At 28.9% G+C, this 23,565-nt stretch overlaps 3 protein-coding genes across 3 annotated transcripts; all 3 read right to left on the reverse strand.

The window, feature by feature from the left end:
* Window positions 1–1,941: 1,941 nt before the first annotated feature.
* Window positions 1,942–4,689, reverse strand: LOC113383588. Its single transcript, XM_026621842.1, has 3 exons — window positions 4,582–4,689; window positions 3,842–3,947; window positions 1,942–2,184 (listed from the first exon to the last, which is right to left on the reverse strand). The coding sequence occupies exons 2-3, from the start codon at window positions 3,941–3,943 to the stop codon at window positions 1,942–1,944; spliced, it is 345 nt and encodes a 114-aa protein (XP_026477627.1). The 5' UTR covers window positions 3,944–3,947; window positions 4,582–4,689.
* A 1,610-nt stretch (window positions 4,690–6,299) lies between these two features.
* LOC113383590 (transducin beta-like protein 2) lies at window positions 6,300–11,017 on the reverse strand. Its single transcript, XM_026621843.1, has 6 exons — window positions 10,936–11,017; window positions 10,479–10,705; window positions 7,706–7,895; window positions 7,145–7,360; window positions 6,813–7,022; window positions 6,300–6,535 (listed from the first exon to the last, which is right to left on the reverse strand). The coding sequence occupies exons 1-6, from the start codon at window positions 11,015–11,017 to the stop codon at window positions 6,300–6,302; spliced, it is 1,161 nt and encodes a 386-aa protein (XP_026477628.1).
* A 6,659-nt stretch (window positions 11,018–17,676) lies between these two features.
* Window positions 17,677–18,902, reverse strand: LOC113382925 (putative exonuclease GOR). Its single transcript, XM_026621178.1, has one exon. The coding sequence runs from the start codon at window positions 18,713–18,715 to the stop codon at window positions 17,813–17,815; it is 903 nt and encodes a 300-aa protein (XP_026476963.1). The 5' UTR covers window positions 18,716–18,902; the 3' UTR covers window positions 17,677–17,812.
* Between the last annotated feature and the right edge of the window lie 4,663 nt (window positions 18,903–23,565).

The following is a 23,565-nucleotide window of genomic DNA, read 5'->3' on the forward strand; positions in this document are numbered from 1 at the left end:
CATAATGGCTTGAATCGTCGAGATACCAAAATTAACAAAAGAAACATCTTCAGGACGTTTCAACTAATGTTAAATCAACTGAAACAAATTTCAAAGTCGAAATGAAATTTCAATATTTTAGATGGAACGATTTTACTAACATATTTTGAAAACAAAAAATTATATGTACTCTATATATGTAAACAAAACTATGTGTTCAATATATAAGAGCATTTATAAAAATAAATATAAACTAGTGGTGCATTGCATCGTGCCTTAAGGCAAATTGCTGGGACTTCCCGTACCGAAAATTAAAATTTTTAAGTAAACTAATTTAATTTGTAAACTGAAAAGATCGATTTTTGAGAAGTTTGAAACTTTCTAAAAAAATTAACTTTTTTGAATAATGTTAATTTTTTTATATTTTGACATTTTTTGAATATCATGAACTTTTATTTAAAGCAATCGGGCTGCGTAGCTGTTTTATAAACAAAATATCGAAGCGCGTAAGCGCCGCATGGCAGTATATCTGATAAATATTGGTACAGAATCCATAGAAATAAAAACAATTATTCATACTTATTACTAAAATCTCTATAAAATATCTGATAATTTGAAATGCATATGTTTAATGATTGCTATGGCATTTTTTTTACTTTTTTTTTTATTAGTCCTCCGTAATCGCTAGACCTGCTGCCTCAAAAATCAAATCAGTTCTTCATTTTGTTAATACCAGTAAAATGTTTTTTGAATCATTCAAATCGGATGCTTCATCTTCTTTCCAACACTGAATTTCAATTTTTGGCACTTTTGTCCATATCATTGAAACGGCTGGACCTATCTTGGACGTCTCTTTATCAATAAGAATCAAATTTTTTTTTTTTGAATCATTCAAGTCGGCTGATCCGTGTTCTCAAAATCGTCGTCAAAAATTATATCCACACATTCATTCATTCATCCATACATATATATTTACATACATACACATGCACATACACGAGATAAAAGCCAAAAAATTACTCCAGATATTGTACCAGAGGCAAGGAAAAGGGACATACTCAGACAAAAGACCAGTCTAGGATGCATAAATACATTGCCTTCGCTACTCCACGTTTTCTAATATTTGAAATATATTAAATTTTGCGTGGAAAATAGAACGAGAGGCGTTAACTGTAATATTGATAGTGGCGTACGGTAAATCTGCTCTCGTAAAACCGTCACATAACCATCGCTCAGTTGTATTATTTATATATTAAATTAGTTTAGATCAGAATTTTTTTGAATATATCTTTTTTGTAATTTCAAGGCTACAAGTTTCCATTCAGAAATGTACTAAATATATTGAAATCTTATTTACATATTGAATGAAAAGAGTAAATAAAAATATAAATATGTTTACATATTCAACTTGTTCAAATCCATTGATATGCAAAATTTTCAGAATTCTATTATATCATTAGCCATCAACTTAGTTTAGAATAAATAATAGTTTGGGTTATCCAGATGCTTTGATTATGGTAAAAAATTGCCCATTTCAATAAAAAGTACTTTTCATATTATCAAAAAAAATTCATTGATCATAATCATATTGAATCAAATAGTGTTTAGAAGAATAGCTGTAGACTACAAATCGGAAATGCCTTTGAAAGATTATTTGAAAGTAATTTGTTTCCTAACCATAATGTAAAATGTAATTTCAATGACAAACTAAATTGTAAATGAATTGAGAACTAAAATGTAGTTGAAACAAACATGATCTTACTCAAAATAAAAGTTTAGTAATAATATAGCTCATTTTCCATACTTAAGTTAAATAAATTGAATGGAAATAAAAAAAATATTACATCATAATTCAATATTACAGAAGTGGTAAAAAAATATATGATGTAAAACATACAAATTGATCAATGATATGATATATTGTTCTATTTTCTAATATAACAAATTATAATTTTTTATAAATTATTCTAGGTACTTACGATATGTAAGTGAGTGGTCTCTATAAGCATATGGAGGATGCTCCATTTCTCCCAAAGGTGTTCCATTATCATCAACCTTGTTTAACAAGCTATTGTCGCCGTTATAACGAGAAATAGAACCAACACCAACGCCCATCATTGATTGATCTGGGTGCTCCAATTGGTTTATCAGGTTCGGAGAATGCAAAATTATCACAAGAACACATAGTGCAACCAAGTGCAGCATCTGGAATAAATGAAACATATATAATCTTTTTTTATCTATCGGTAGTAATTAAATTAAATCAATTGGTAAAATTAATCAATATGAGAAGGCAAGTAGTTAAAATCCAGCAGCCTTAGAAAAGGTTTAAAACTACTAAATAAATTGGTGTAAAATAGAAATAGGATTATTATGGAAATAAGTATGCCAAAATCTTAGATAAAATATGAATACAAAACTGAACAAGAAAATATAAAATATCAAATTGAGTAGTAGTAGTAGATATAAATTTATCATGAAAAATAAAGTATAAAAATTTATCTTCTATGGATATAAAACTGAATGAAAAAATATTAAAATATAAAAAGAAGTAGTAGTAGTAGATATAGATTTATCATGGAAAAATAAAGTTCAAATATAATTATGTAATATAAATATGTAAAAATTTATCTTCTTTGGATATAAAACTGAATGAAAAAATATAAAATATAAAAAAGAGTAGTAGTAGTAGATATAGATTTATCATGGAAAAATAAAATATAAATATAATTATGTAAAAATTTATCTTCTATGGATATAAAACTGCATGAGAAAATATAAAATATAAAAAGGAGTAGTAGTAGGAGATATAGATTTATCATGTAAAAATAATGTATAAATATAAATATGTAAAAATATTCGATAAATGTAAAATTGAATGAGGAAATCAAAATATATAGATGAGCAGTAGCAGTAGAATATACATATACATATATATATATACATATACATATATATATATATATATATATATATAAGAGTATAAACCTATAAAGTAATAGGTTCATAAACCTATAAACCTATAAATAGTTCATATCATAAAAAAATATTGAAAATTTGAAAATATTGCAAAAAAGCAACTATTTTAAGACAATTGTAAATAGGTGTTAATCCATAATCAACATATATGGATAATTTCAAATAATTGGCATTACATAAAAGAAAGTTACCTGAATTCTTATAAGTTATATATAAATAATTTGTCTTCAAAATGAAAGATGTTTTGGATTAAAAATTTCTTAATTTCTGGATTAAAAAAATTCATATTGTGATTCAAACTATTAGAATGCTACATTGTCATACTTTTAAATTGTTTACCATATTTTTAATTATATATAAATATATCTATTTTGAATTATTCATGCATGTGTTATCATTTCTCATTGAGATCTTACTGATTATCTAACGAGTTTTAGCAACTACGAAAATATCACATAACTGTAATTACAATATGAATATATTATTAATATAAACAAAATAAAAAAATAATAAAAAAAATTCTCTTCATCAATATTTTCAAGTATTGTCTACATAAATCAATAGATAAATAGCATAATCATACTTGTTTATCTATGAGCACAATCTAAAATTTAATAATGTAAAATAAATAAGTGAATGTAACTGATGATCTATTAACGAGTTCTAGCAACTAGGCAAAAATATAACATAACCGTAATTACAATATGAATATACTAATGATATAAATAATATAAAAAAATGATTCAAATATCAAATTCTCATGATATGCATTTACATATTATAGTAGAAGTTATATGTACCAATAAGTGGGATTTGGTCTTGTGTCGGCTTTTCAAAAAATACACAAAAATACAAAAAGTATGTGAAATAAGTTATTACTTACCAAATGCCAAATGCCAAGACATATTGTTGCAGTCCGAACGTGGAGACAGAAGCAACATTTCCACTCCTTGCTCCTGGGACCTACCACAGGCCTACGGATCATGTTACTAGAATAAAAAAATGAAATACTATTCAGATAATTTTATTATAGAAATTAAAAATACAATTTAAATAAATTTTATTTTAAAATCAAATATTAAAATTTGGAAACATTTGCAATCTTAATTTAAAACAAAACATGCCAGATAATTGTGCAATTCTGAAATGATGAGTAATCTTGTGATAGCGCATTTAGCTAAATTCGAAATCATATCCGTGAGAAAAAATACGTAATTAGTGTCACGACTTTGCTCCCACTTTTTACAATTCTTTGAAAAGCATATTTCAAGTTTTTCATATTAATTTCCAAATAAACAGACGGGTAAACCGAAAACTATTTACCAGAAAATTTAGCCTTTGACCCCCGTACGTCAATACTCGTAACAGTGTGATGGCTGAAATCATTTGTTTTGAAAAAAAATGTTATGAGCAAAGAAAATGTGAAAAAAACTCATAGCGTATAAAAACGATTTATGTAATTATCAATGTACGTCACAAACAATTTAGTAATCAATTATTATCAATGCACCTGCATTATGCACAATCATATTAGGAAACACTAAAAGTGCACACAAAACGCAATATTGCAATATGCCAAAATGACAAAATGATTCCGTATCACTAATTAAAATATTTTTTTACCTATATGTTCTCCGACAATAGAATAATAATCACTGACAACTAACGTTACACACACAAATATTAGATAATAAATTAAACTACCACTTTTGCTCGAAATTTACACTTATTTCCAAATTGGATTATGAGTTAGACGACAGTACAAATTAGATGTCGGCCATATTGTAGTTCACAGGATAGCCAACGTTCAATGCGAAATATGCAAAAAATTATAATGTTTATTTAATTATTTAATTTACAATATGTGTCGTGCATAATACAAAATATTTGTGTCTAATTATGTTTTTGTAAATACATTCTTTATGTTTACACTGAATAAAAGGAATTGACCTTCAGAAATATTTAAATACCAACTTCTGCTTGTTATTCAAATATGGCGGAAGATTCAAAGCACAGAAATACATTTCTTGTTATTTACTTTATAATTATAGGTAAAGTTTTAGATACATTATTATTATTTGTGAACGATTTTTTAGTTTTATCAATCGAATTACTCACTTATCATTACATGGAATTAAACGATACACCAACATGCGATGTTCAAGTAAGACCATAGCACCGATTTAATTTTGTATATTTTTATATTAGAAAAAAATGTGAATGTCACAACGGTGTGAGCATTTGTTTGATTTTATGTTGACCTATTAAAAAACAAGCATGCACTTGTTTATGAATTAATATTAATTAGTAGACATTATTTGTTAAACTTTTTGAGTTTAGCTATAAATTATTATCAAAATATTATATTAATTAATATCTCTATATCATTAACTAATATATTATGTATATTAAACTCTTACCATATCTGGTATCATTTCAGATTAATTTGCTGAATTTTTTTGATTAATAATTGCATTTATACTGTATTTCCTACATATCCTCATTTAATACATATAATCACAAAATTATTCAATACTTATATGTATTATACCTAAATCTGAATAGATTTATATTTTTAGCTTATTTCTTTTATCACACAGTTTTCGATTATTAAAACTAAATCACAGAATTATAGTATTCTCTTAACATATGCAAATAAATATGCAATATTAAATTGAACTTTCCATTTTTTGATTGATTGAAAATAGTTATCATCAGAATTGGTGTTAAAAAAAAAAGATCATTCATATATCATATCAAATAAAAGTTTATCTATATTATCAAATTGCCTTTAAATAATCTATATCATCAAATTGAGAAATCATTGCATAAGTAAAATCATTTTTCATTGTGTTTTTTTAACTATTGGCTAAATAAAGCATAAATATTTTACAAAATTTAATAATATATAGAATTAAGTAAAGGTGATTGAATACATATACAGGAAACATACAGAAATAACTGTTTATTACAAACATAATACAAAAAATATTTTATAGAATCATATTAAGATATACAAACATATATAAAAGTATTAGTTACAATGTTATTAGTATTTTTAGAATATAATCATTTATTAGTATTTAAACTATTAATATATTCGGTGGAATGTTTTGACTTTATAGAATAATGTATATCAGTCGACACAGATTGTAAAAAGTGCAATTTCATTTGAAATAAAGCAGGTATACAAAAACAATGACAAAAAACAAATTCTCTTTTTTGCTATGATTGAAAGTACACATTTTAAGAATTATATGGTTAATATATAATATATATATATATATATATATTATTTTTATGAAATCACTTTTTTACAATCTGTTAATGTTTTATTCAGTTCATTTCCATTCTTCTTCTCCAATACTTTCCAAAAACTTCCTCGAGTCTTCAATAGTCTTAGAAATTCTCTCACTAGTAGCAGAATTCATTACACCTGTATTGTGTTTCAATTTATTGAGATTTTCTTTAATTTCAATTTTGTATCCAGTCACATTATGGAATATGCGGACATGCTTGTCACCGGTACAAAAAACATACTTTCCAGTTGAATCAAACTTGACACCAGTGATTGGACCTAGAAATATATTTTTAGTTATTCATTCTGCAGTTTAGTTATATGTATTTACAATCTATTAGATATGTATACATATTCCCTATGTAAGAGATTTTCAAAAAGATATATATTTTCAAAAGAAAATTGATATCTGGATAACCTGATACTGATATCAGGTTATCCAGAGCTGGAGTTCGAATTCACGACACTGTCTGCACATGGCAATGCACACTTAATCGTTGGAACTCTTTTATTACGATTACATAGATTTCTGAATATTATAAATGTTAATTATTACCTGTGCTGTAGACCTTCTCAATGCACCTGTCTAAGGATCCGCCTTCAGTTTCATAGAACATCAGGTCGCTTCCCTGAGAAACACAAATCACACTCGAATCAGGCGATAAGGCCACGTGCGATACTTCATCATCAGCGCCAACATTTCCTGAAGCATTTTGGAACGGTGCCTTCTTCAGAAGAATTGGAGATTGACCCTTCTTGTAATTCACTGAGGTAATAGAAAAGAAATAGTAATTGGGATAAAGTAAATTAAAAAGTGATCTATAATCAAGGCAGGGAAGAGGAATGAATTAAGTATTGTGCTCACAAGTAGCAATAATAATATCTTACCATCGATGTCATAAAGACGCCATCCATCAGCCTTCGAAACACTGGCAACTCGGAGTGTCTGCATCTCGAAAGCGACATCACAAACGGAACCAGAATGTCCGGTAAGTTCAAAAGCTCTTTTCAAACTGCTATCGCTGCCTGATGAAGGATTTTGTCTTGCCGATGCCTTATCCTTATCGTCGCCAATCGTCCAAAGTTTCACATCTGGTGAGAATCCTGTGATAAAAAATAATTTGGTTTCAACAAGTATTTCCTAATAATTGAAGAATGGAATCTTTAGAAGTATCGAGCTAATCACAAACAGAATTTTCTGATTATAGACAGATAAACACAAAATGTTGCCCCTGTCCTTATTCCTTAGTCCTTATCTAATTTCAATTAGTTTGGCATTGAAATAGATATTAAGAAATTTTTGTATATATTGTTGAAGTTTTTGTGCATAGCAATTATCATTTATGCTTTTTGGACGAAATGCCCAATTTTTTCTCAAAAATATATTTTATACTACGTGTCGGGGTCTCTCCCTTTTTCTAGGCTATTAGGATCATCAGAATATCTTACCACAGACTATTACAAATTTAGCATTTGGTGACAACCGAGCACAATGATTCGAACCAAGTCCAGTGTCTTCGATTTTTTGCGTAACATTTCCTTTTGTATCAAACAAAACCAATTTTCCATCTTTAGAGCAAGACATCACATGATGGCCATCGCTCGAAATTTGCAGGCCAATGCATTCTGAATCGAAAACCTGAAATAAAATTAGAATTATTGAAATTATAACCATTTTTTTATACTATATTAACATAAAACTTCGAAATTCTATCTACAAATCACTCGTTAATTATAAGAATTGAGTTGTCATGCGTTATATAAAGCATCCTTCTGCAAAGCGCCTAAACAAATTTTCTTGGTAAGTAAAACTATTTAGGTTGAAAAAAATTCATATTGTGAGTCAAATTGTACATGTGTTCAGATATCAAGATTTTAATTTGCTTACTACTTTTTATATCTTTTTGCATAGCCCTTTTATTTTTTAATTAAGGAGCTATTGTCTGTATTAAACTATATGAGCATCAAATTTGATACTTCTATTTTAATTCAACAATTTGTCCAAAATATGTGTACTAGGAAGTTGACCTATGTTCTGATTCACACTGAATGAAGGAGTTTGTCTATAATTTGGTAAACTAACATTCTAAGATGGTCTTATGCAACTGTGGGATGGAAAATGAGTGGTTCTAATGAAAATGGCTCCAATAATAATTAATATTGGAGCATAGTGGAATTATTTTGAATCTCTATCATTACTTAACAATGAAAACGCCGATAATAATAGTTGTATGATAGTGCAATGGATGATGACTCTCAAAATTGGGAAACCGTCAACTAATTTGGGAATCGTCAACATTACCGTTATATTGTTTAGTTATGTTTAAAAAATGTGTACATTGTGCTGTGCCATCAGTGTGAAAACTCGTAAATTATTATAGATTTATATAGAAGAAAGTTTAATAAGCGGAGTATGTAAATCAAACACCAACAACTATATATCAAGTTACGTTGGATTTATTTAATAATATATCAGATACTAAAACAAAGATTATGTAATTTATTGTAATATGTTCTCTCGAGAGCGTCCGTGGTAGAAGAGAGCCATTCTTATCGTCCTCGATCGGATTTCGCTTAGGAAGGGCTTCGGAAGTCTTCGGAAGGCTCCGGCTTTCTTGCGTGTTCCCTGTGCCTAGACCCATAGACACGGTCTTGATAAGAGTTGCGAATAGATTTTCAAAAAATGGCGTAACAATTGGAACATAAGAATCGTCCCATACAGCACGGGTCAAACAATGGTCGACCTGTTTGGTTCCATTTACAGTCTACCGGGTCATTATAAGCCCATAATGGGCCAATTTATAACCCAATGGGTTTAGACAGACCATAGGTTGACCCTATGTCAACCATGTGCTGTGTGGGGTAAGATATAAATCATAATCAAAAATCAACTTTAATATGCATTGTTAACCTACATTATAAGACATAATTTATTAAACACTCGTAGACAGCACGAAAACAATATGATTAAACTCCAGGTTAAATTGGGGCACTTAGCACTTATTTTAAATATTTTTGGTTTTATTTTGGTCTAGTATACTAGACTATTTTATTCGTCAAGCAATAATTTTCGATGACGAATAAAATAACAAAATAAAAGAAAATATATTACAATAGTCTTGACATATTTTACTTTACGCATCGCTACCACTTTGATTTGCACCACTGATCACAACGAGATTTTCGAAAAAAAGTTAAATATATAGATAGAATCTTGAATTATTTATAGAGCTTGATACAAAGTATTGTCTGTAATCACCGACATTAACTGAACAATAAATAAAAGAAATTGTAATTCAAGTATAATCAAACTTTTTCCTTAGTAATAGCTATTTACTAAATCCCATTTGACCAGCACATTATTTTAAACATTGATGGGTTTGTCAAAATTATGACTTTATGATAACTTTTTCGAACGACATTTGTAAAAAAAAAAAAAATATTTTAATTATCTGTGAGTAGACATCATGAATTTTTGATTAATAGATCTCACAATGATTAATTTATACTACTTTTCTAAGTTTTTTTGTTTCAATTTATACTTGTATTTATTATTCAATTGTAATTGTTTTTGACGTTGAATATCAATTTATAGTGATTATGATAAATGCTAAGAGCGAACTGACCATTCATCCTTAAATAATTAAGTAGACTCTATTAAATCAAATTACAAAGCCATAAATTATTGTAAACATTCAGTTAATGGCGTCAATATGGTAAAATGGCAAAATTATATAATGAATACTTGCATGCTTTTATTCATTTTTGTTAAAACTAACTTTGGAGTCATATGTTTATTATAGCCTCCTGGTGAATTATTAGTAAGAGCTATAGATTTTCAATCAGAAGTTTCAGGTTCGTTACATGTACCTGCATCGGCAGTCTGATGTCAAACAGTCTTGACATCGTTTTTTTCTTAGATATATTGATAATAATATATATGTAAGTAAAAATTACTCTTTAAATGCATTGCTGCACTAATGAAAGATTCACCAATATTATAGGAGTTGCAGTAATAAAGTGATCGTTCTGATTGCTGATGAAAATATGTACAAAAAACTGGATATGATAAAAAAATTAATAATTATAAAACAAGCACCAAGATTTGATTTAACTATTATCCGACTAATATCAAATAAAAACAATAATAACATTTAAAGAAATTCCTGATTAGTTTCTGATTTCTAATAATATTTGGACTTTTTCGTCTCAATTTACCAACCTTAGGAAACGTAATAGCATTATTAGCTCCGCTGAACCAGGATTCCTTGTCCTTCTTGCACTTGTCCAGTTTGAAGACCATGATCGTTGATTCCTGGTACGTGTGAACCAGCAGCGCCTTGTTATCTGGGGACCAGCACACCCTGGTCGCGTGGTCATAAGGCACATTTATCCGGAAAGATCGCGTTGCAGGAAGAGAAGTCAGAGACCATACAAAAACTGTTCTATCTATGGCGGAAATAAAAAAGGATAGTTATTTGCATGGTACATGATTTCCTGAAAATATATACGTGGGTCATCCAACAAATATCTACTTAGCTTACAAATGAAAAGCACTGTTTCGGAAAAATGGTAATTTATTTTTCAACATGAACCCAGCGAAGATCAAACTTTTTCAACTCGTCTAAAAATTTTGTTTTCTTTAAGGCTGCTGGGCCAAAAAGTTGCGGTAAAGTTACGTACACTTGAATGACTCTCGTAAATGGGTGGTTTACCCACTGCAAAGCATGCCACAATTGGAGATTCAGAGTTTTGATTCATATTTGAATTTTTTTTTGTTTCCAATTTATTACATAAACTAAAGTGGCCTAGGACGTCTGCATTTCTCTACATTTGTTTGAAAAAATATTTTATAAAATATTGACTACTGACAAATAGAGCTGCATTGCAAGTTTTAATTTCATACTGCTATTTAGCATTATCATTATTATATTTTAATTACTCTCAACACACACACACATAAATATAATTAAGGTGAGCCTTAATATGGGTGTTTTTGAATTTACTTGCTATCAGGGGCTCGAATGCTTCCAAATTGATAAAATTTGGAAGAATTTTACTGGAAATTTTAAAAAGCCATGGGATCTTGTCATTTTTTAAGAAATTTTGACACGCTATTTAGAAACCACGTGTTTGTTTCGTTCAGGGCCGTATTGTCGAAGCGTTTGTTTATGACCATGTCGTTATGCAATTGCAAAAACAATCCCTCAGCGAATCTTCTTTTAATTACGTTCTCTTCAAAATGTAAAATTTTTGAGTTGAAAAAATCTCAAAACAGTTAACATCGTTTTGAATTGGTTGTGATTTTTTGAGTTGTTTTTATGTTGATGAAGGCATTTACTTAGGTTTTGAATGAAGGCTAAGTTGTTAGCCGAACCGAATGGATTTTAAATAAATTTTTAAAAACCCTCATACTATTTTTATTGATGTAACGTCCGACTTTTTAACTCAAATTACACATATTATATCAACATCAAATTCAAGACTATTCGAATATATATCTATATGTATATATGTCCGAATATTAAAAAAATAGATTTATAGCCTGACATGCATACGGGCAAATCTGCATATATTATATTTCTGCACAAATAATACAACATAACAATATCTAATACTTTCTACTTTCATTTGTAAGTTCATTGCCACGGTAATCATGTTCGTGATTCATATTATATCGTCATTTTATATTAATATATATATATATATATATATATATATATATATACATACATATATATACATATAGATAATTACGAATGTGAAAGTTGAATATGTGCACATCTGCTGATTTTTATACAAAACAAAAATAATATAATTTCTTTTTATGAAAAACATCAGAAGTCGAGATAAGTTCCATCAATCTCCACCAACAAATGAACAAATGTTTTAAACTTTATACACTCAACATGAAAATATAGAAATAAATTAGTAAAAAATATAGAAATCATGTCAATGAATAGAGAATGTGACTGAAAGTATAATTATACAAAATTATCGTTGAAGTTACTACTTCATCGATTCTACTTTACTTGAACTAAATAAATTGATAAGAAATTCAAAATCTTTGCTAAATAGAAGTGGAAAATAAGCTAATAACTAGTGGGTGCATGGCATCGTGCGTTAAGGCAAATTGCTGGAACTTCCCGTACCGTAATTAAAAATCTTGGTACGGAACCTAAAAAAAAATACACAAAATGTGTACACATTATTAAAATATCTATCAAATATCTGATAATTTGATGTGCATATGTCCAATAAATATTTTTGACCGCCCAATGACATTTTTTTAACTTATTTTTATTGAGAGTCCATAACCGCTGGACCTGCCTGCCCAAAAATTTGAGCAGTTCTTCATCTTATCAATACAAGTAAAATGTTTTTTAAATTATTAAAATCGGACGCTCCGTTCTCTTAAAAACTGAGTTACGGTTTTTGGCACTTTTTGCCCCGTATCTTCGGAACGGCTAGACCTGCATTTGCCAAAAACTAATCAGCACGCCTCCTTATCAATACGCATTTTGAATTATTCAAATCGGTTGATCGGTGTTCCCGAAATCGTCGACGAAAATTTGTATCCGCACACACACACACACACATACGTGGTCTGTTCAAAAAGTACCCGGAATTACTAATAATTAAATTTCGCGGGTCTGGAGTGTCTGATTGCCAAAATTTTTTTTTTATTGTGTTGGTATACATGCCCCTAAAGTATGATGAAATTTTCAGCTATATTCACTGTTTACTTTGTCTGTGGTAGTCGCTAAGGTTCGACGTGTTTTTCTGAGCTCGGCGATTTTTACAATGGAAGAATTGAAAAGTCAAAGAATTTGTATTAAATTTTGCGTAAAAATGAAATAAAGTGTTGCAAAGTGCAAAAATTCACCAGATATGGCTCCGTGTGACTTTTTCCTATTCCCAAAGTTGAAGAGACCCATGAAAGGACGGCGGTTTTCCTCGATTGAAGAAAATCGCTGAGAGTGCTCAAGGACATATCAAAAAGTGAATATCAAGGGTGCTTCGAAAATTGGAAAAAACGCTGGCATAAGTGTATTATATCTGGGGGGAACTACTTTGAAGGGGACCACATTAATGTAGACGAATAAATAAATATTTTTTTGAAAAAACGAAAATTCCGGGTACTTTTTGAACAGACCACGTACATACATTAGGTTACATAGGTATGCCAAAATGTTCAGAAACCTTTGAAACGTGAAGATATATAAAAAATTTCATTTCCGATTTTTTTGCGATTGCTATAACTTACCCTAAGGGAAGTTACCTAGAGTGTGAATATTTTATTTATCAGTATATTTACTATTTCTTTATGATAAATCATTATCATGTCATATTGCCATTGAATAAAAATCTAATTAGGAACGACGAGGATTCGGTTGATTTGTTCTTTATGTCAAGGTTAGTGATTCAATCAGAATCAGTTACACGTCATTAAGGCGAAAAAGTGAGAAAAAGGTCAGTTTTTAAGATGACTTTTACGCTAGAATGACCAAATGCGTAGATGGAAGTATACTGTTACATAATATAATTATAAATAAATCCAGATGGAATACAATTAGTCATTCACTGGCAGTTCCGTATAAACAAATTTGCAGAACAATGTAAAATATAAAATATAAAAGCAACTATTGCAAAAACATCGGAATTACTCGATATATCTAAACAATAAATACTTTAATTAACTTCCCGTAGGGCAAGTTATAGTAATCGCAAAAAATCAAAAATGAAAATTTTTATATATCTTTACGTTTCAAAGGTTTCTGAATATTTTGGCATACCTTAGAAAAAATGGATGTATGTGTGTGTGTGCGGATACAAATTTTCGTCGACGATTTCGGAAAGACGGATCAACCGATTTGAATAATTCAAAAAACTTCCGATTCGTATTGATAAGGACGTGCCGATTAGATTTTGACATAGGCAAAAACGGTAACCCAGTTTTTAATCAAACAAGATGAAGAACTGTTCAAATTTTTGGGAAGGCAGGTCAAGCGGTTATAGACTCTCAATGAAAATAGGTTAAAAAAATGTCATTTGGCGGTCAAAAATGTTTATTGCACATGTGTACATCAAATTTTCAGATATTTTATAGAGATTTTAATAATGTGTATACATTTTGTGTAATTTTTGTTTGTGTTCCGTACCAAGATTTTTAATTACGGTACGGGAAGTTCCAGCAATTTGCCTTAAGGCACGATGCCATGCACCTCACTAGTTTCAACTTCTTTTTCTGGGACTCATCAACCGCTCGATCTGCCTTCCCAAAAGTTTAATCAACTTTACATTCCATCAATACAAATGAATTTTTTTTTTATCATTCAAATCGGGCAAAACTGAATTGCCATTTATGGCACTTTTCTAGCCATAACTCCGAAACTTTTAACCCTGAAACCGGCTAGATTTGCCTGTGCCAAAAACTAATCGGCACGTCTCCCCGTAAATATGAATCGATTGCTTTTTGAATCACTCAAATCAGTTGATCTGTGCTCTAGAAATCGTCGACAACAAATTGTAACCGCAAATACATAAACACATATACATCAATTTTTTAACAAAATGTTCAGAAGCCTTCGAAACGTAAAAAGATGCAAACATTTCGCACATTTCTACTAATTCCAAAGAAACAGTCCTAAAAATCTTCTTGCAGAGCTAATCGACGCTATTTCTTAACCCTTGACGAGTTTTAAAAGATGACTTTTGAATTTTTAAAATCGGTCCATAGGACTATAGTCCATGGTTTTTCGTCAATTTCAAACATGTCAAAAATATTAACATTTTTCACCCATTTTAAAAGTTTCAAAAACATACATTTTCCCTTTAAATATTTCATGTCAAAATATATCCATGGATTTTCACTCATTTTGAACATGTCAAAAATATTAATATTTTTCAAAATAGAAAATCCAAGCATGGATAGTGGTGGTGATGGAACATCCGAAAAGAGAGAAGATGTTGAACCAGCTGCAGCGGTTGCGCAAAGTAGATCTACTTCAGATTACCATAAGTCTCTAAAAGATTCTCTTATTGGCATAAAACGTGTGGCTGATCTGGCGGAGCAGGCTGCTATCGTTCAACAGCAGGCTGCTGAGGAGGCAATTGAAGCTGCTGCTGATACTAAAACTGCAGCAGAAGCAGCACGTAAAACTGCTAATGACAGAAAAAAGGCTAGACAAGAATCTCCATTACCAGGAATAGATACTGTATATCACAAGTCTCTAGAAGATTCTCTTATTGGCATAAAACGTGTGGCTGATCTGGCGGAGCAGGCTGCTATCGTTCAACAGCAGGCTGCTGAGGAGGCAATTGAAGCTGCTGCTGATACTAAAACTGCAGCAGAAGCAGCACGTAAAACTGCTAATGACAGAGAAAGAGCAAGAAGAGGATGCAATTAAAGCTGCTTCTGATGCTAAAACTACAGCAGAAGAAAGATGCAGAATTAAAGATATATCCATGGATTTTCACTCATTTCAAACATGTCAAAATAATTAACATTTGGATATATATATCAGCAAGTCCGATTCTTTGGCAAAAACTAACTTATCCTTGTGATAATTAATAAGCTATGACATTTGTTCTTGAACAATCTAAAGATTGTAATTTTCAATTTACAAATAAATTTAAACATAAAAAATACCTTTGGCTTTTATTGAATATACTGACTTGAATAAACTGCAGTTATATAATTTTCTCCTATTTGCAAGAACTATTAACTTAATCAGTTGATCTATAATTTAAAAATCGTATTTATCAAAAAGTCGAAACTCATAATAAATTTAAAAATAACTTTTAAAACACACAAAATGTTCATTGAATGTCCATTTAAAAGATTTAAATTTTACTACAATTGTTTGCAAAAAATATCATCAATTAAATCAGCATCTATTAAGTAATTTATATGTTCAATAAAACAATATGTTTATATTTTTCATAAATGATTCATTTAATCAATCAATTTTTTTTTCAAAAATCATACAATAAAAAATAAAAAAGACGCACACAGAATAAAGTTCATAAAATATTTTTTATATTTCAAACATTTCATCGGCATTTGAATTTTTCCGACAGGCACTTTGTTAAATTAGAAATATAGTTATACATTGCTATATAATAGTTCAATTTAATGATTTTGTAATATTTAATATATTGACTTTGTAAATATAAACAGAAGCTCTGAATTGATAATACAAATACAGGTACACTTCTATAAAATTTACAATCAGTTAATCATTCATAATAATTTTGTGACGATTGAAAATTATTATGATATTTAGGAAATGAAGTCATGTTAGTTATTAACTCTGTTGACATATTAAAATGTGAAGATAAATATAGAGGTTATTAAAAATTACTTTATTAATAAAAAGAGATAATATACTTATCACCTTCATAAGAAACCAGTTTATTTTAGTTTGAAACCAAATAAAGATTTCAAATATTTCATATCAAAACCAAAATAAAACTTATCAACAGAGCTATTAAAAAATATGTAAATTTAAAATCCAAAAATGTTGGATCAACTATCACACAAGCAAGTGAAATAGTAATGGTATTTACATAAGCAAAATTCTCATAAATTGAACAAATTTTTAGATTTTTTCAATGGATTTCATTGTTTTATAATTCCGTGCTTAGTATGGCATACTAGCAACTCATTAGGAGATCTTAATGTAAATGAAAAAAACTGTAATTAAGATTAAAATTAATAACAACAGTATGAGTATTCAAAAAATTGAACACAAAATTGATTTCATATTTGTTATATTTAACAAAATTAACTTAAAAATAGAATTATAAAGTGTACATTATTCATATATACATAGACTTATAGCCTCTCATTTACAAGTAAAAAGATTCACATTTAACAAATCAATCTCATTAATACATATAAATCGAGATCTAATTAAAATTTATTTGAAAAAATACACATTCAACAAATCTCATACCTATATACAAACTCACAAAAAATTCATATCTACAAATATATATTAAATGTAGATATATATTTTAATTTAATACATACAATCACACTTCTTTAAAATAGTAATACTTTTTCGTTAAGAGACACTTAGTCGATAATGAATTAAGTACACTTGAGTCTTACTTATATAACGAGATTCCTTATAACTATTCAACATTATTAAAAATAAAACTAATATGATGAAAAAGTAAAAAATGAAATATGCTTATAAATTATAAATATGTTACATTTACATACATACATACAAAATTATATATATTTATATATAATTACATACACTTTCACAAACATACATTTGCATATACATTCATACTATGCATCTGCATGTGAATGCATTATCAAATTATAAATATAATTTTTATACAACTACTTAATTATACTTATCACACTCTTATTTATATAGTATTTGTTCTAAAACTCACTTTGTTAAGCTCAAGATTCGAAGTGATTTTAAAAAAGATACATACTTTAAATATGTAACTGATGTGTTAAAAGAACATGATTTTAAATACATAAGAAATCGTATCACAAAATTCACACCTATTCATTCACTCTAGCACCTAATTAGCATCTTGCTTGATGCTGTTACTATTACTTCGATCTTTTCTGATTCTCCACAGCATCAGTTCAACGCAGGCCCGAGCATCCTCAAAGCTGTCATGTCCACTCTCGGAACACTGTATATCACGTTTTAAGAAACTACTGGCTAAACTTCTCAAGCTTCTTCTAAATGGTAAGCCATAATAGTGTGGGAAGGCAATGGCTGTGTCGATGACTGTATTGTGCAGGATTTTCAAAGCACGCAGGTCATTTTCTAAACCATGACCGATTAAGATGGTGTCTGCATATATAAATTCTAAAAGATCATGTTGTACTTCTTTTAAAGATTTGCAGGTGGTACCGTTTCGCTTTGATAGATCCCTGGCGGTTATTCCAGAGAATCTTGTGTTGTAATCTACTATTTCAGTTTCTGGTTTGACGAAAGCATCGTAGACCAATCTGCCATCACTGCCAACTACAGTAAGTTTAGCTAATTCTAGACCATGAGCTGTGTAACACATTTCACAATCTAAAGCATAAACACCAGGATTATCCATTTTACTCTTGCGAGTCTTGGTTTTAACATAGCCATCGAATGGACCATTAACTCCAAAATCCACACCATTCCACACATGCAATCTTCCAGTTTCACAGCCATTGGAATTTAATTTGCCTTTGCAGCATGTGTATTCCTGCTTTTTGTAAGTGTTATCAGGGTTAATTTGCAATCTGCCCCAGTGATAAGCACAGTGCTCTTGAGTTAAGTATTCACCATCATTGGTAACGAAAAATCCTTTACCGCAACGCACGCACTTTTTCTCATCACTCGTATAATCTTGACGCATTAGTTGTTTATGCATTTTCTCCTCGATGTAGAATTGCCGTTGCTTCACTTTCAAACTTTGAAGTTCCAATTCACTCATTGAGCTCGGTTCTTCGTCACTAGAACCTTGCCCAGAATCGGTGGAGGAAGTCTCAGCATTAGGCGGCACAAAAGCAGAACTCGTGTTGTAAAATAGTTTGACATTAGTCGGAGGACTTTGTCTAGGATCGTTAGTTTTATATATGATCGCTCGTTTAGGGTACAAAGAGCTTTCCACAGGATACCCTAGAGTCAAAAAACTGACTCTCGTTCAATAAATAAGCTCGCAAATACTTCACCAATTCATTCTCGGACAAGTTCAGCTTAGTGTGTTGTCGCAGTGGCGGCGCTGGAGGCCGGCTGGCCTGAATCGAATTCTGGGCCACCACTGTTTGCTTTTTGCTAGTCGTCACCTTAGTTTTCATTTTCTTCTGGGTGGTCGAATTCAATCTATTTTTTCGTTGCCTTCTACTCAACTTGGGACTGGTGTCTTCCACATCGATCGTTTTTGTTTGACCAGGCGAAGAGTTCGGCGAAGAACTAGAGCTGGATGAAGTCGAACTCGATGACGCGGTACTAATGGTCGAACAGTTGTCGGAGAACTGATGATTGGCAATGTTGATGTCGACGCGAGATGTCGTTTGGACGATGGGTGGGTCTTCACAAACACCGAGAACGAAAAAGATAAGTTAAAATTAATTTTATGAACAATTGTGCATGATACAACAACGGAGCCAGCAGCCGAGAGAAAATATCACATGGTAAAAGATAAGTAGGTATTATTTGTCTTCATTTGCATTTTCAAACTTTGCATGTTTGCATTTATATTTTGACAATAATACTTCCTAAAGACAAACCAATCGTTAGTAAGATCAAAAAAACAAGAAATTTCCTTTCAGATTTTAAATTTTGTATATTTAAATTTTAATTAAGAATATTTTCTTCTAATGCTGCAAGCTTCCATGTTAACAAATTCTTATTCTATCTGGTGCTTATTTATTATTTATTTCTTCAAATGTGCAAAAAAGTTAAACGTTACACGGGTTGTGAAGACCCCGTGGTCATATTTTAATAAAGAAAAACAAACTGATTCTATGATCTTAGATTATATATACGTATTTGTATGCGCGCCATTTTTAAATGAGTAAATACGAATCAGTAATTAACGGGTTTCCAAAAAATGGGATATGAGTAATTCTGGTTGAATATTTAATTTGAACATTAGAATTTAATTATGTTAATATTTCTATCTAAATTATATATTTATATATAATTATATAATCTACATCCTGACATGGACATGTCATGTTTCTACACATATTTATCAAAAAATAATCAGCAATAATATAATAATTAATTAATAAATTTCAATCTATTAGATCTATTGAAATAGAATAAATTTTAAATTTTATTATTCTACCAACCAATATAAATAAAAATATATATTATCAATTATTATTTTTAGTGAGTGTAATTTAATTTATGGTGAGTAAAAAATTAAAAATAATTTCGATACCTCAAAGGTAAAGAGTGAAATTTATACTTCCTTTCTTTCATTTTCAAACGATTGAAAAGTGTATAAAAGCATAAAAAATATGTTAATAAAATGTTAGCTCTTTTACTAGGAACAAATAAGATTTTATCCCATATCCCCAAATGTAGAAATATTTATAAATTAAAATTTAAATATTTTTTCAAAAGTGGGAGGTGGTTCAGAAAAATTAATAATAGTACAATTGTTTAAGTTTTCTGAATAGCTATTATTAATTTTGATTTTTAAACTTCTGAACAAACAGCCTATTTTTTCAAAGATTGAATTAACTAAAATTGAATTAAAAATTGATTAAATCATTAGACCTTTGGGTTATGAGATGCTCTTTTTCAGTAAAACTATTGATAATTAATAAAATAAAATTATATATTAATACAATTAAATAATTATTATAAAATTGAAAATACATATTCACTTTTTAATTTAAAGGTAAGGCAAAATAAATCATTAAGATAAAATGTAAACTCTTTCTATTTTATAATAATTAAATAAAAGTATTAATGTATAATAAAATGTTTTGATTTGTTATTTTATATATTATTGTAAATGTTTTGTTTACAGAAGAAAGACATATCCAATATTTATTTGAAAATAAATTTCAAAAAATTTGAAGAGAAAGGATACTTTTAATTCTGTGTTTTATTATATATTTCTCTTTCATTTGTTAATCGAATTGTATTCTATTTTTATTTTGATGAGTCAATTACATTAATTTAACTGCTCTAATATTTATAATGATATTATATTCACTAAAGTTTTTAAAATGTTTTTTTTTATAAAATTATACTAACAAATTACTTTGATATCGTCCAAAAAAATATGTAATTATTAAAATAAATTTGGTTAAAAGAAATTGTAAATTAATGTAGCCTGTAAAAGATAAAATGAGAATCAAAAAATATATATATTATGATTTTATAGAATCACATTTCTTTCAATATTATTAGGTATTTAATATAAGGAATCAGAGGTTCTTTCATTATAATAATAATTATTATTATTATTATTATTTTTCATTATTATTATTATTTTTCATTATTATTATCATTTTGTTATTTTATCATTTCTAATATTGTTATTAATTATTATTTGTATATTTGCATACCTTAAAAAAGTGGATGTATGTATTTGTGTGTATGCGTGTGTGTGCGTGTGTGTGTGTGCGGATACAAATTTTCGTCGACGATTTCAGGAACACGGTTCAACCGATTTGAATAATTCAAAAAACATTCGATTCGTATTGATAAGGAGACGTGCTGATTAGTTTTTGGCATAGGCAGGTCTATCTGTTCCGAAGATACGGGGCAAAAAGTGCCAAAATCGGTAACTCAGTTTTTAAGAGAACGGAGCGTCCGATTTTAATAATTCAAAAAACATTTTACTTGTATTGACAAGATGAACTGAATAAATTTTTCGAAAGGCAGGCCCAGCGGTTATGGACTCTCAATGAAAATAAGTTAAAAAAATGTCATTTGTCGGTCAAAAATGTTTATAGGAGATATGTACATCAAATTATCAGATATTTTATAGAGATTTCAATAATGTGTACACATTTTGTGTAATTTTTTTTTGGGTTCCGTACCAAGATTCTTGATTACGGTACGGGAAGTTCCAGCAATTTGCCTTGAGGCACGATGTCATGCACCCCACTAGTCATTGCTTTTTATTTTATATTAAATTATCATAATACAAATATTATTTTAATGGAAATTCTGTCCATTTTTGTACTATGTATTACTAGATTTTATGTAATTTATAGCAACAGATATTGAAATTTAAAAAAAAAAGGAATCAGAGGTTCAATATTATTGGTAGTATTGTAGATTATTAAAATAAATGCAAAAGTCATTCTTGTTTATTGCTAATCTTATAGAACCTCAAGATTGATCTTAAGATCTTAATTCCATAAGCTAATTATTTAATTTTATTGATCTTCAGATCAATCTTGAGGTTCTATAAAAAAGCAATAAACAGTATAGAATGACATTTGCATTTGTTTTAGTGATCTATAAAATGACTTCTTAAATTATGAGTCGCGACCACATTTGGGGTCACATAGGAAAATTATGGGGGCTAGAGATTTTAATGTAAAATATATTTATCATTTTATAATATCACTCGTGTCATATTACATTACTTCTTATAAAGGAAAAATGCAACTGTGTATTTTTCACTATTTATATATCGATGTCATTTTATATATAATTGCCAAAAGATTTACTTAATGTCTATGTAGGATAGTTGCAAATATATTGTTGAATATAAAAGAAAAAAAAATTATAATATCACGTCTGGATTTTTGTATGTTTTACAACAAGTTCTAAAACCATATGCATATATGTATATTGTTGCCTAATAAATAATATTGTTACCTAATAAATAATATAGATCATCTAAAAATTTTAATTTCACTTTCTTTTATATTTGTGTGGAATCGTCAAGAAGCTTGCTATCATAAATGGGGTCGCAAATGAAAAAAGTTTAAGAAGCCCTGGTCCATAAGACTACCATTTATTTTGGCTCTTTTTCATCTATAGAACTACCTGTGTTGAAAATAACAAAACAGCATAATTATTTCTAATCTGAAAAATCGTGTTTTTATATACCTAGTTTTAAAGTCAGAGCTATTACTTTTATGATCCAATCAGGTTTTGCAAATCTATCAGGTCAAAAAGAGCCAACAATAGCACACTCTCAAAATAATTTATTAAATTTAAAATAGATCCACCACATATCCATAAGCCTCTTATATTTATTATTAAAATACCTTTATAATTTATGGTCTAACTTCTATCTTCATTTCCTTGAAGATCGTCGTCTCGATCAATTACTACTACTTCCTCAATTAGTTGATTAAAATGGGTTTGGCAATTACAGAAATTGATGTAAATTAGATAAATAATTTCAAATAGATGTCATTAACCTTCAGAATAAACCACGCCGCAAATTGCGAGATGAATTTCAATAATTTGTATTTGTCGCCGTACTTGAGTTTTTTTCCAGTTCCAGCAGAGTATGAAATTTTTATAATGTTTAATTTATATCATTAAATAGTGTCGAAATTAATGATTGGTACGTCAAAAGATTTCTAGATTGGTTGAAAAAAGTGATCTCATGGCGTTGAGTCATGTTGAGTTTCGGATGGTATTTGTATGAAAATAAACTGATAATTGTATCAGTTATTTTTCTTCAGCCTCAGGTAATCAGAAATTTTAAATATAATTGCAAATTGATAATCTGGTTTCAGGTAATCAGAGGGACGATCAAACTAATAATAATCATATTTGAAAGTTAATAGTCACTTTTTGGATCAGTTATAATATTTTAGGTAACGAAAAAAATTCAAATCTACCGCCAAA

This window comes from Ctenocephalides felis, unplaced genomic scaffold (assembly GCF_003426905.1).
Source record: "Ctenocephalides felis isolate EL2017-DRISC unplaced genomic scaffold, ASM342690v1 CF-g0.4_SCAFFOLD_03570, whole genome shotgun sequence".
Lineage (NCBI taxonomy): Eukaryota > Metazoa > Arthropoda > Insecta > Siphonaptera > Pulicidae > Ctenocephalides > Ctenocephalides felis.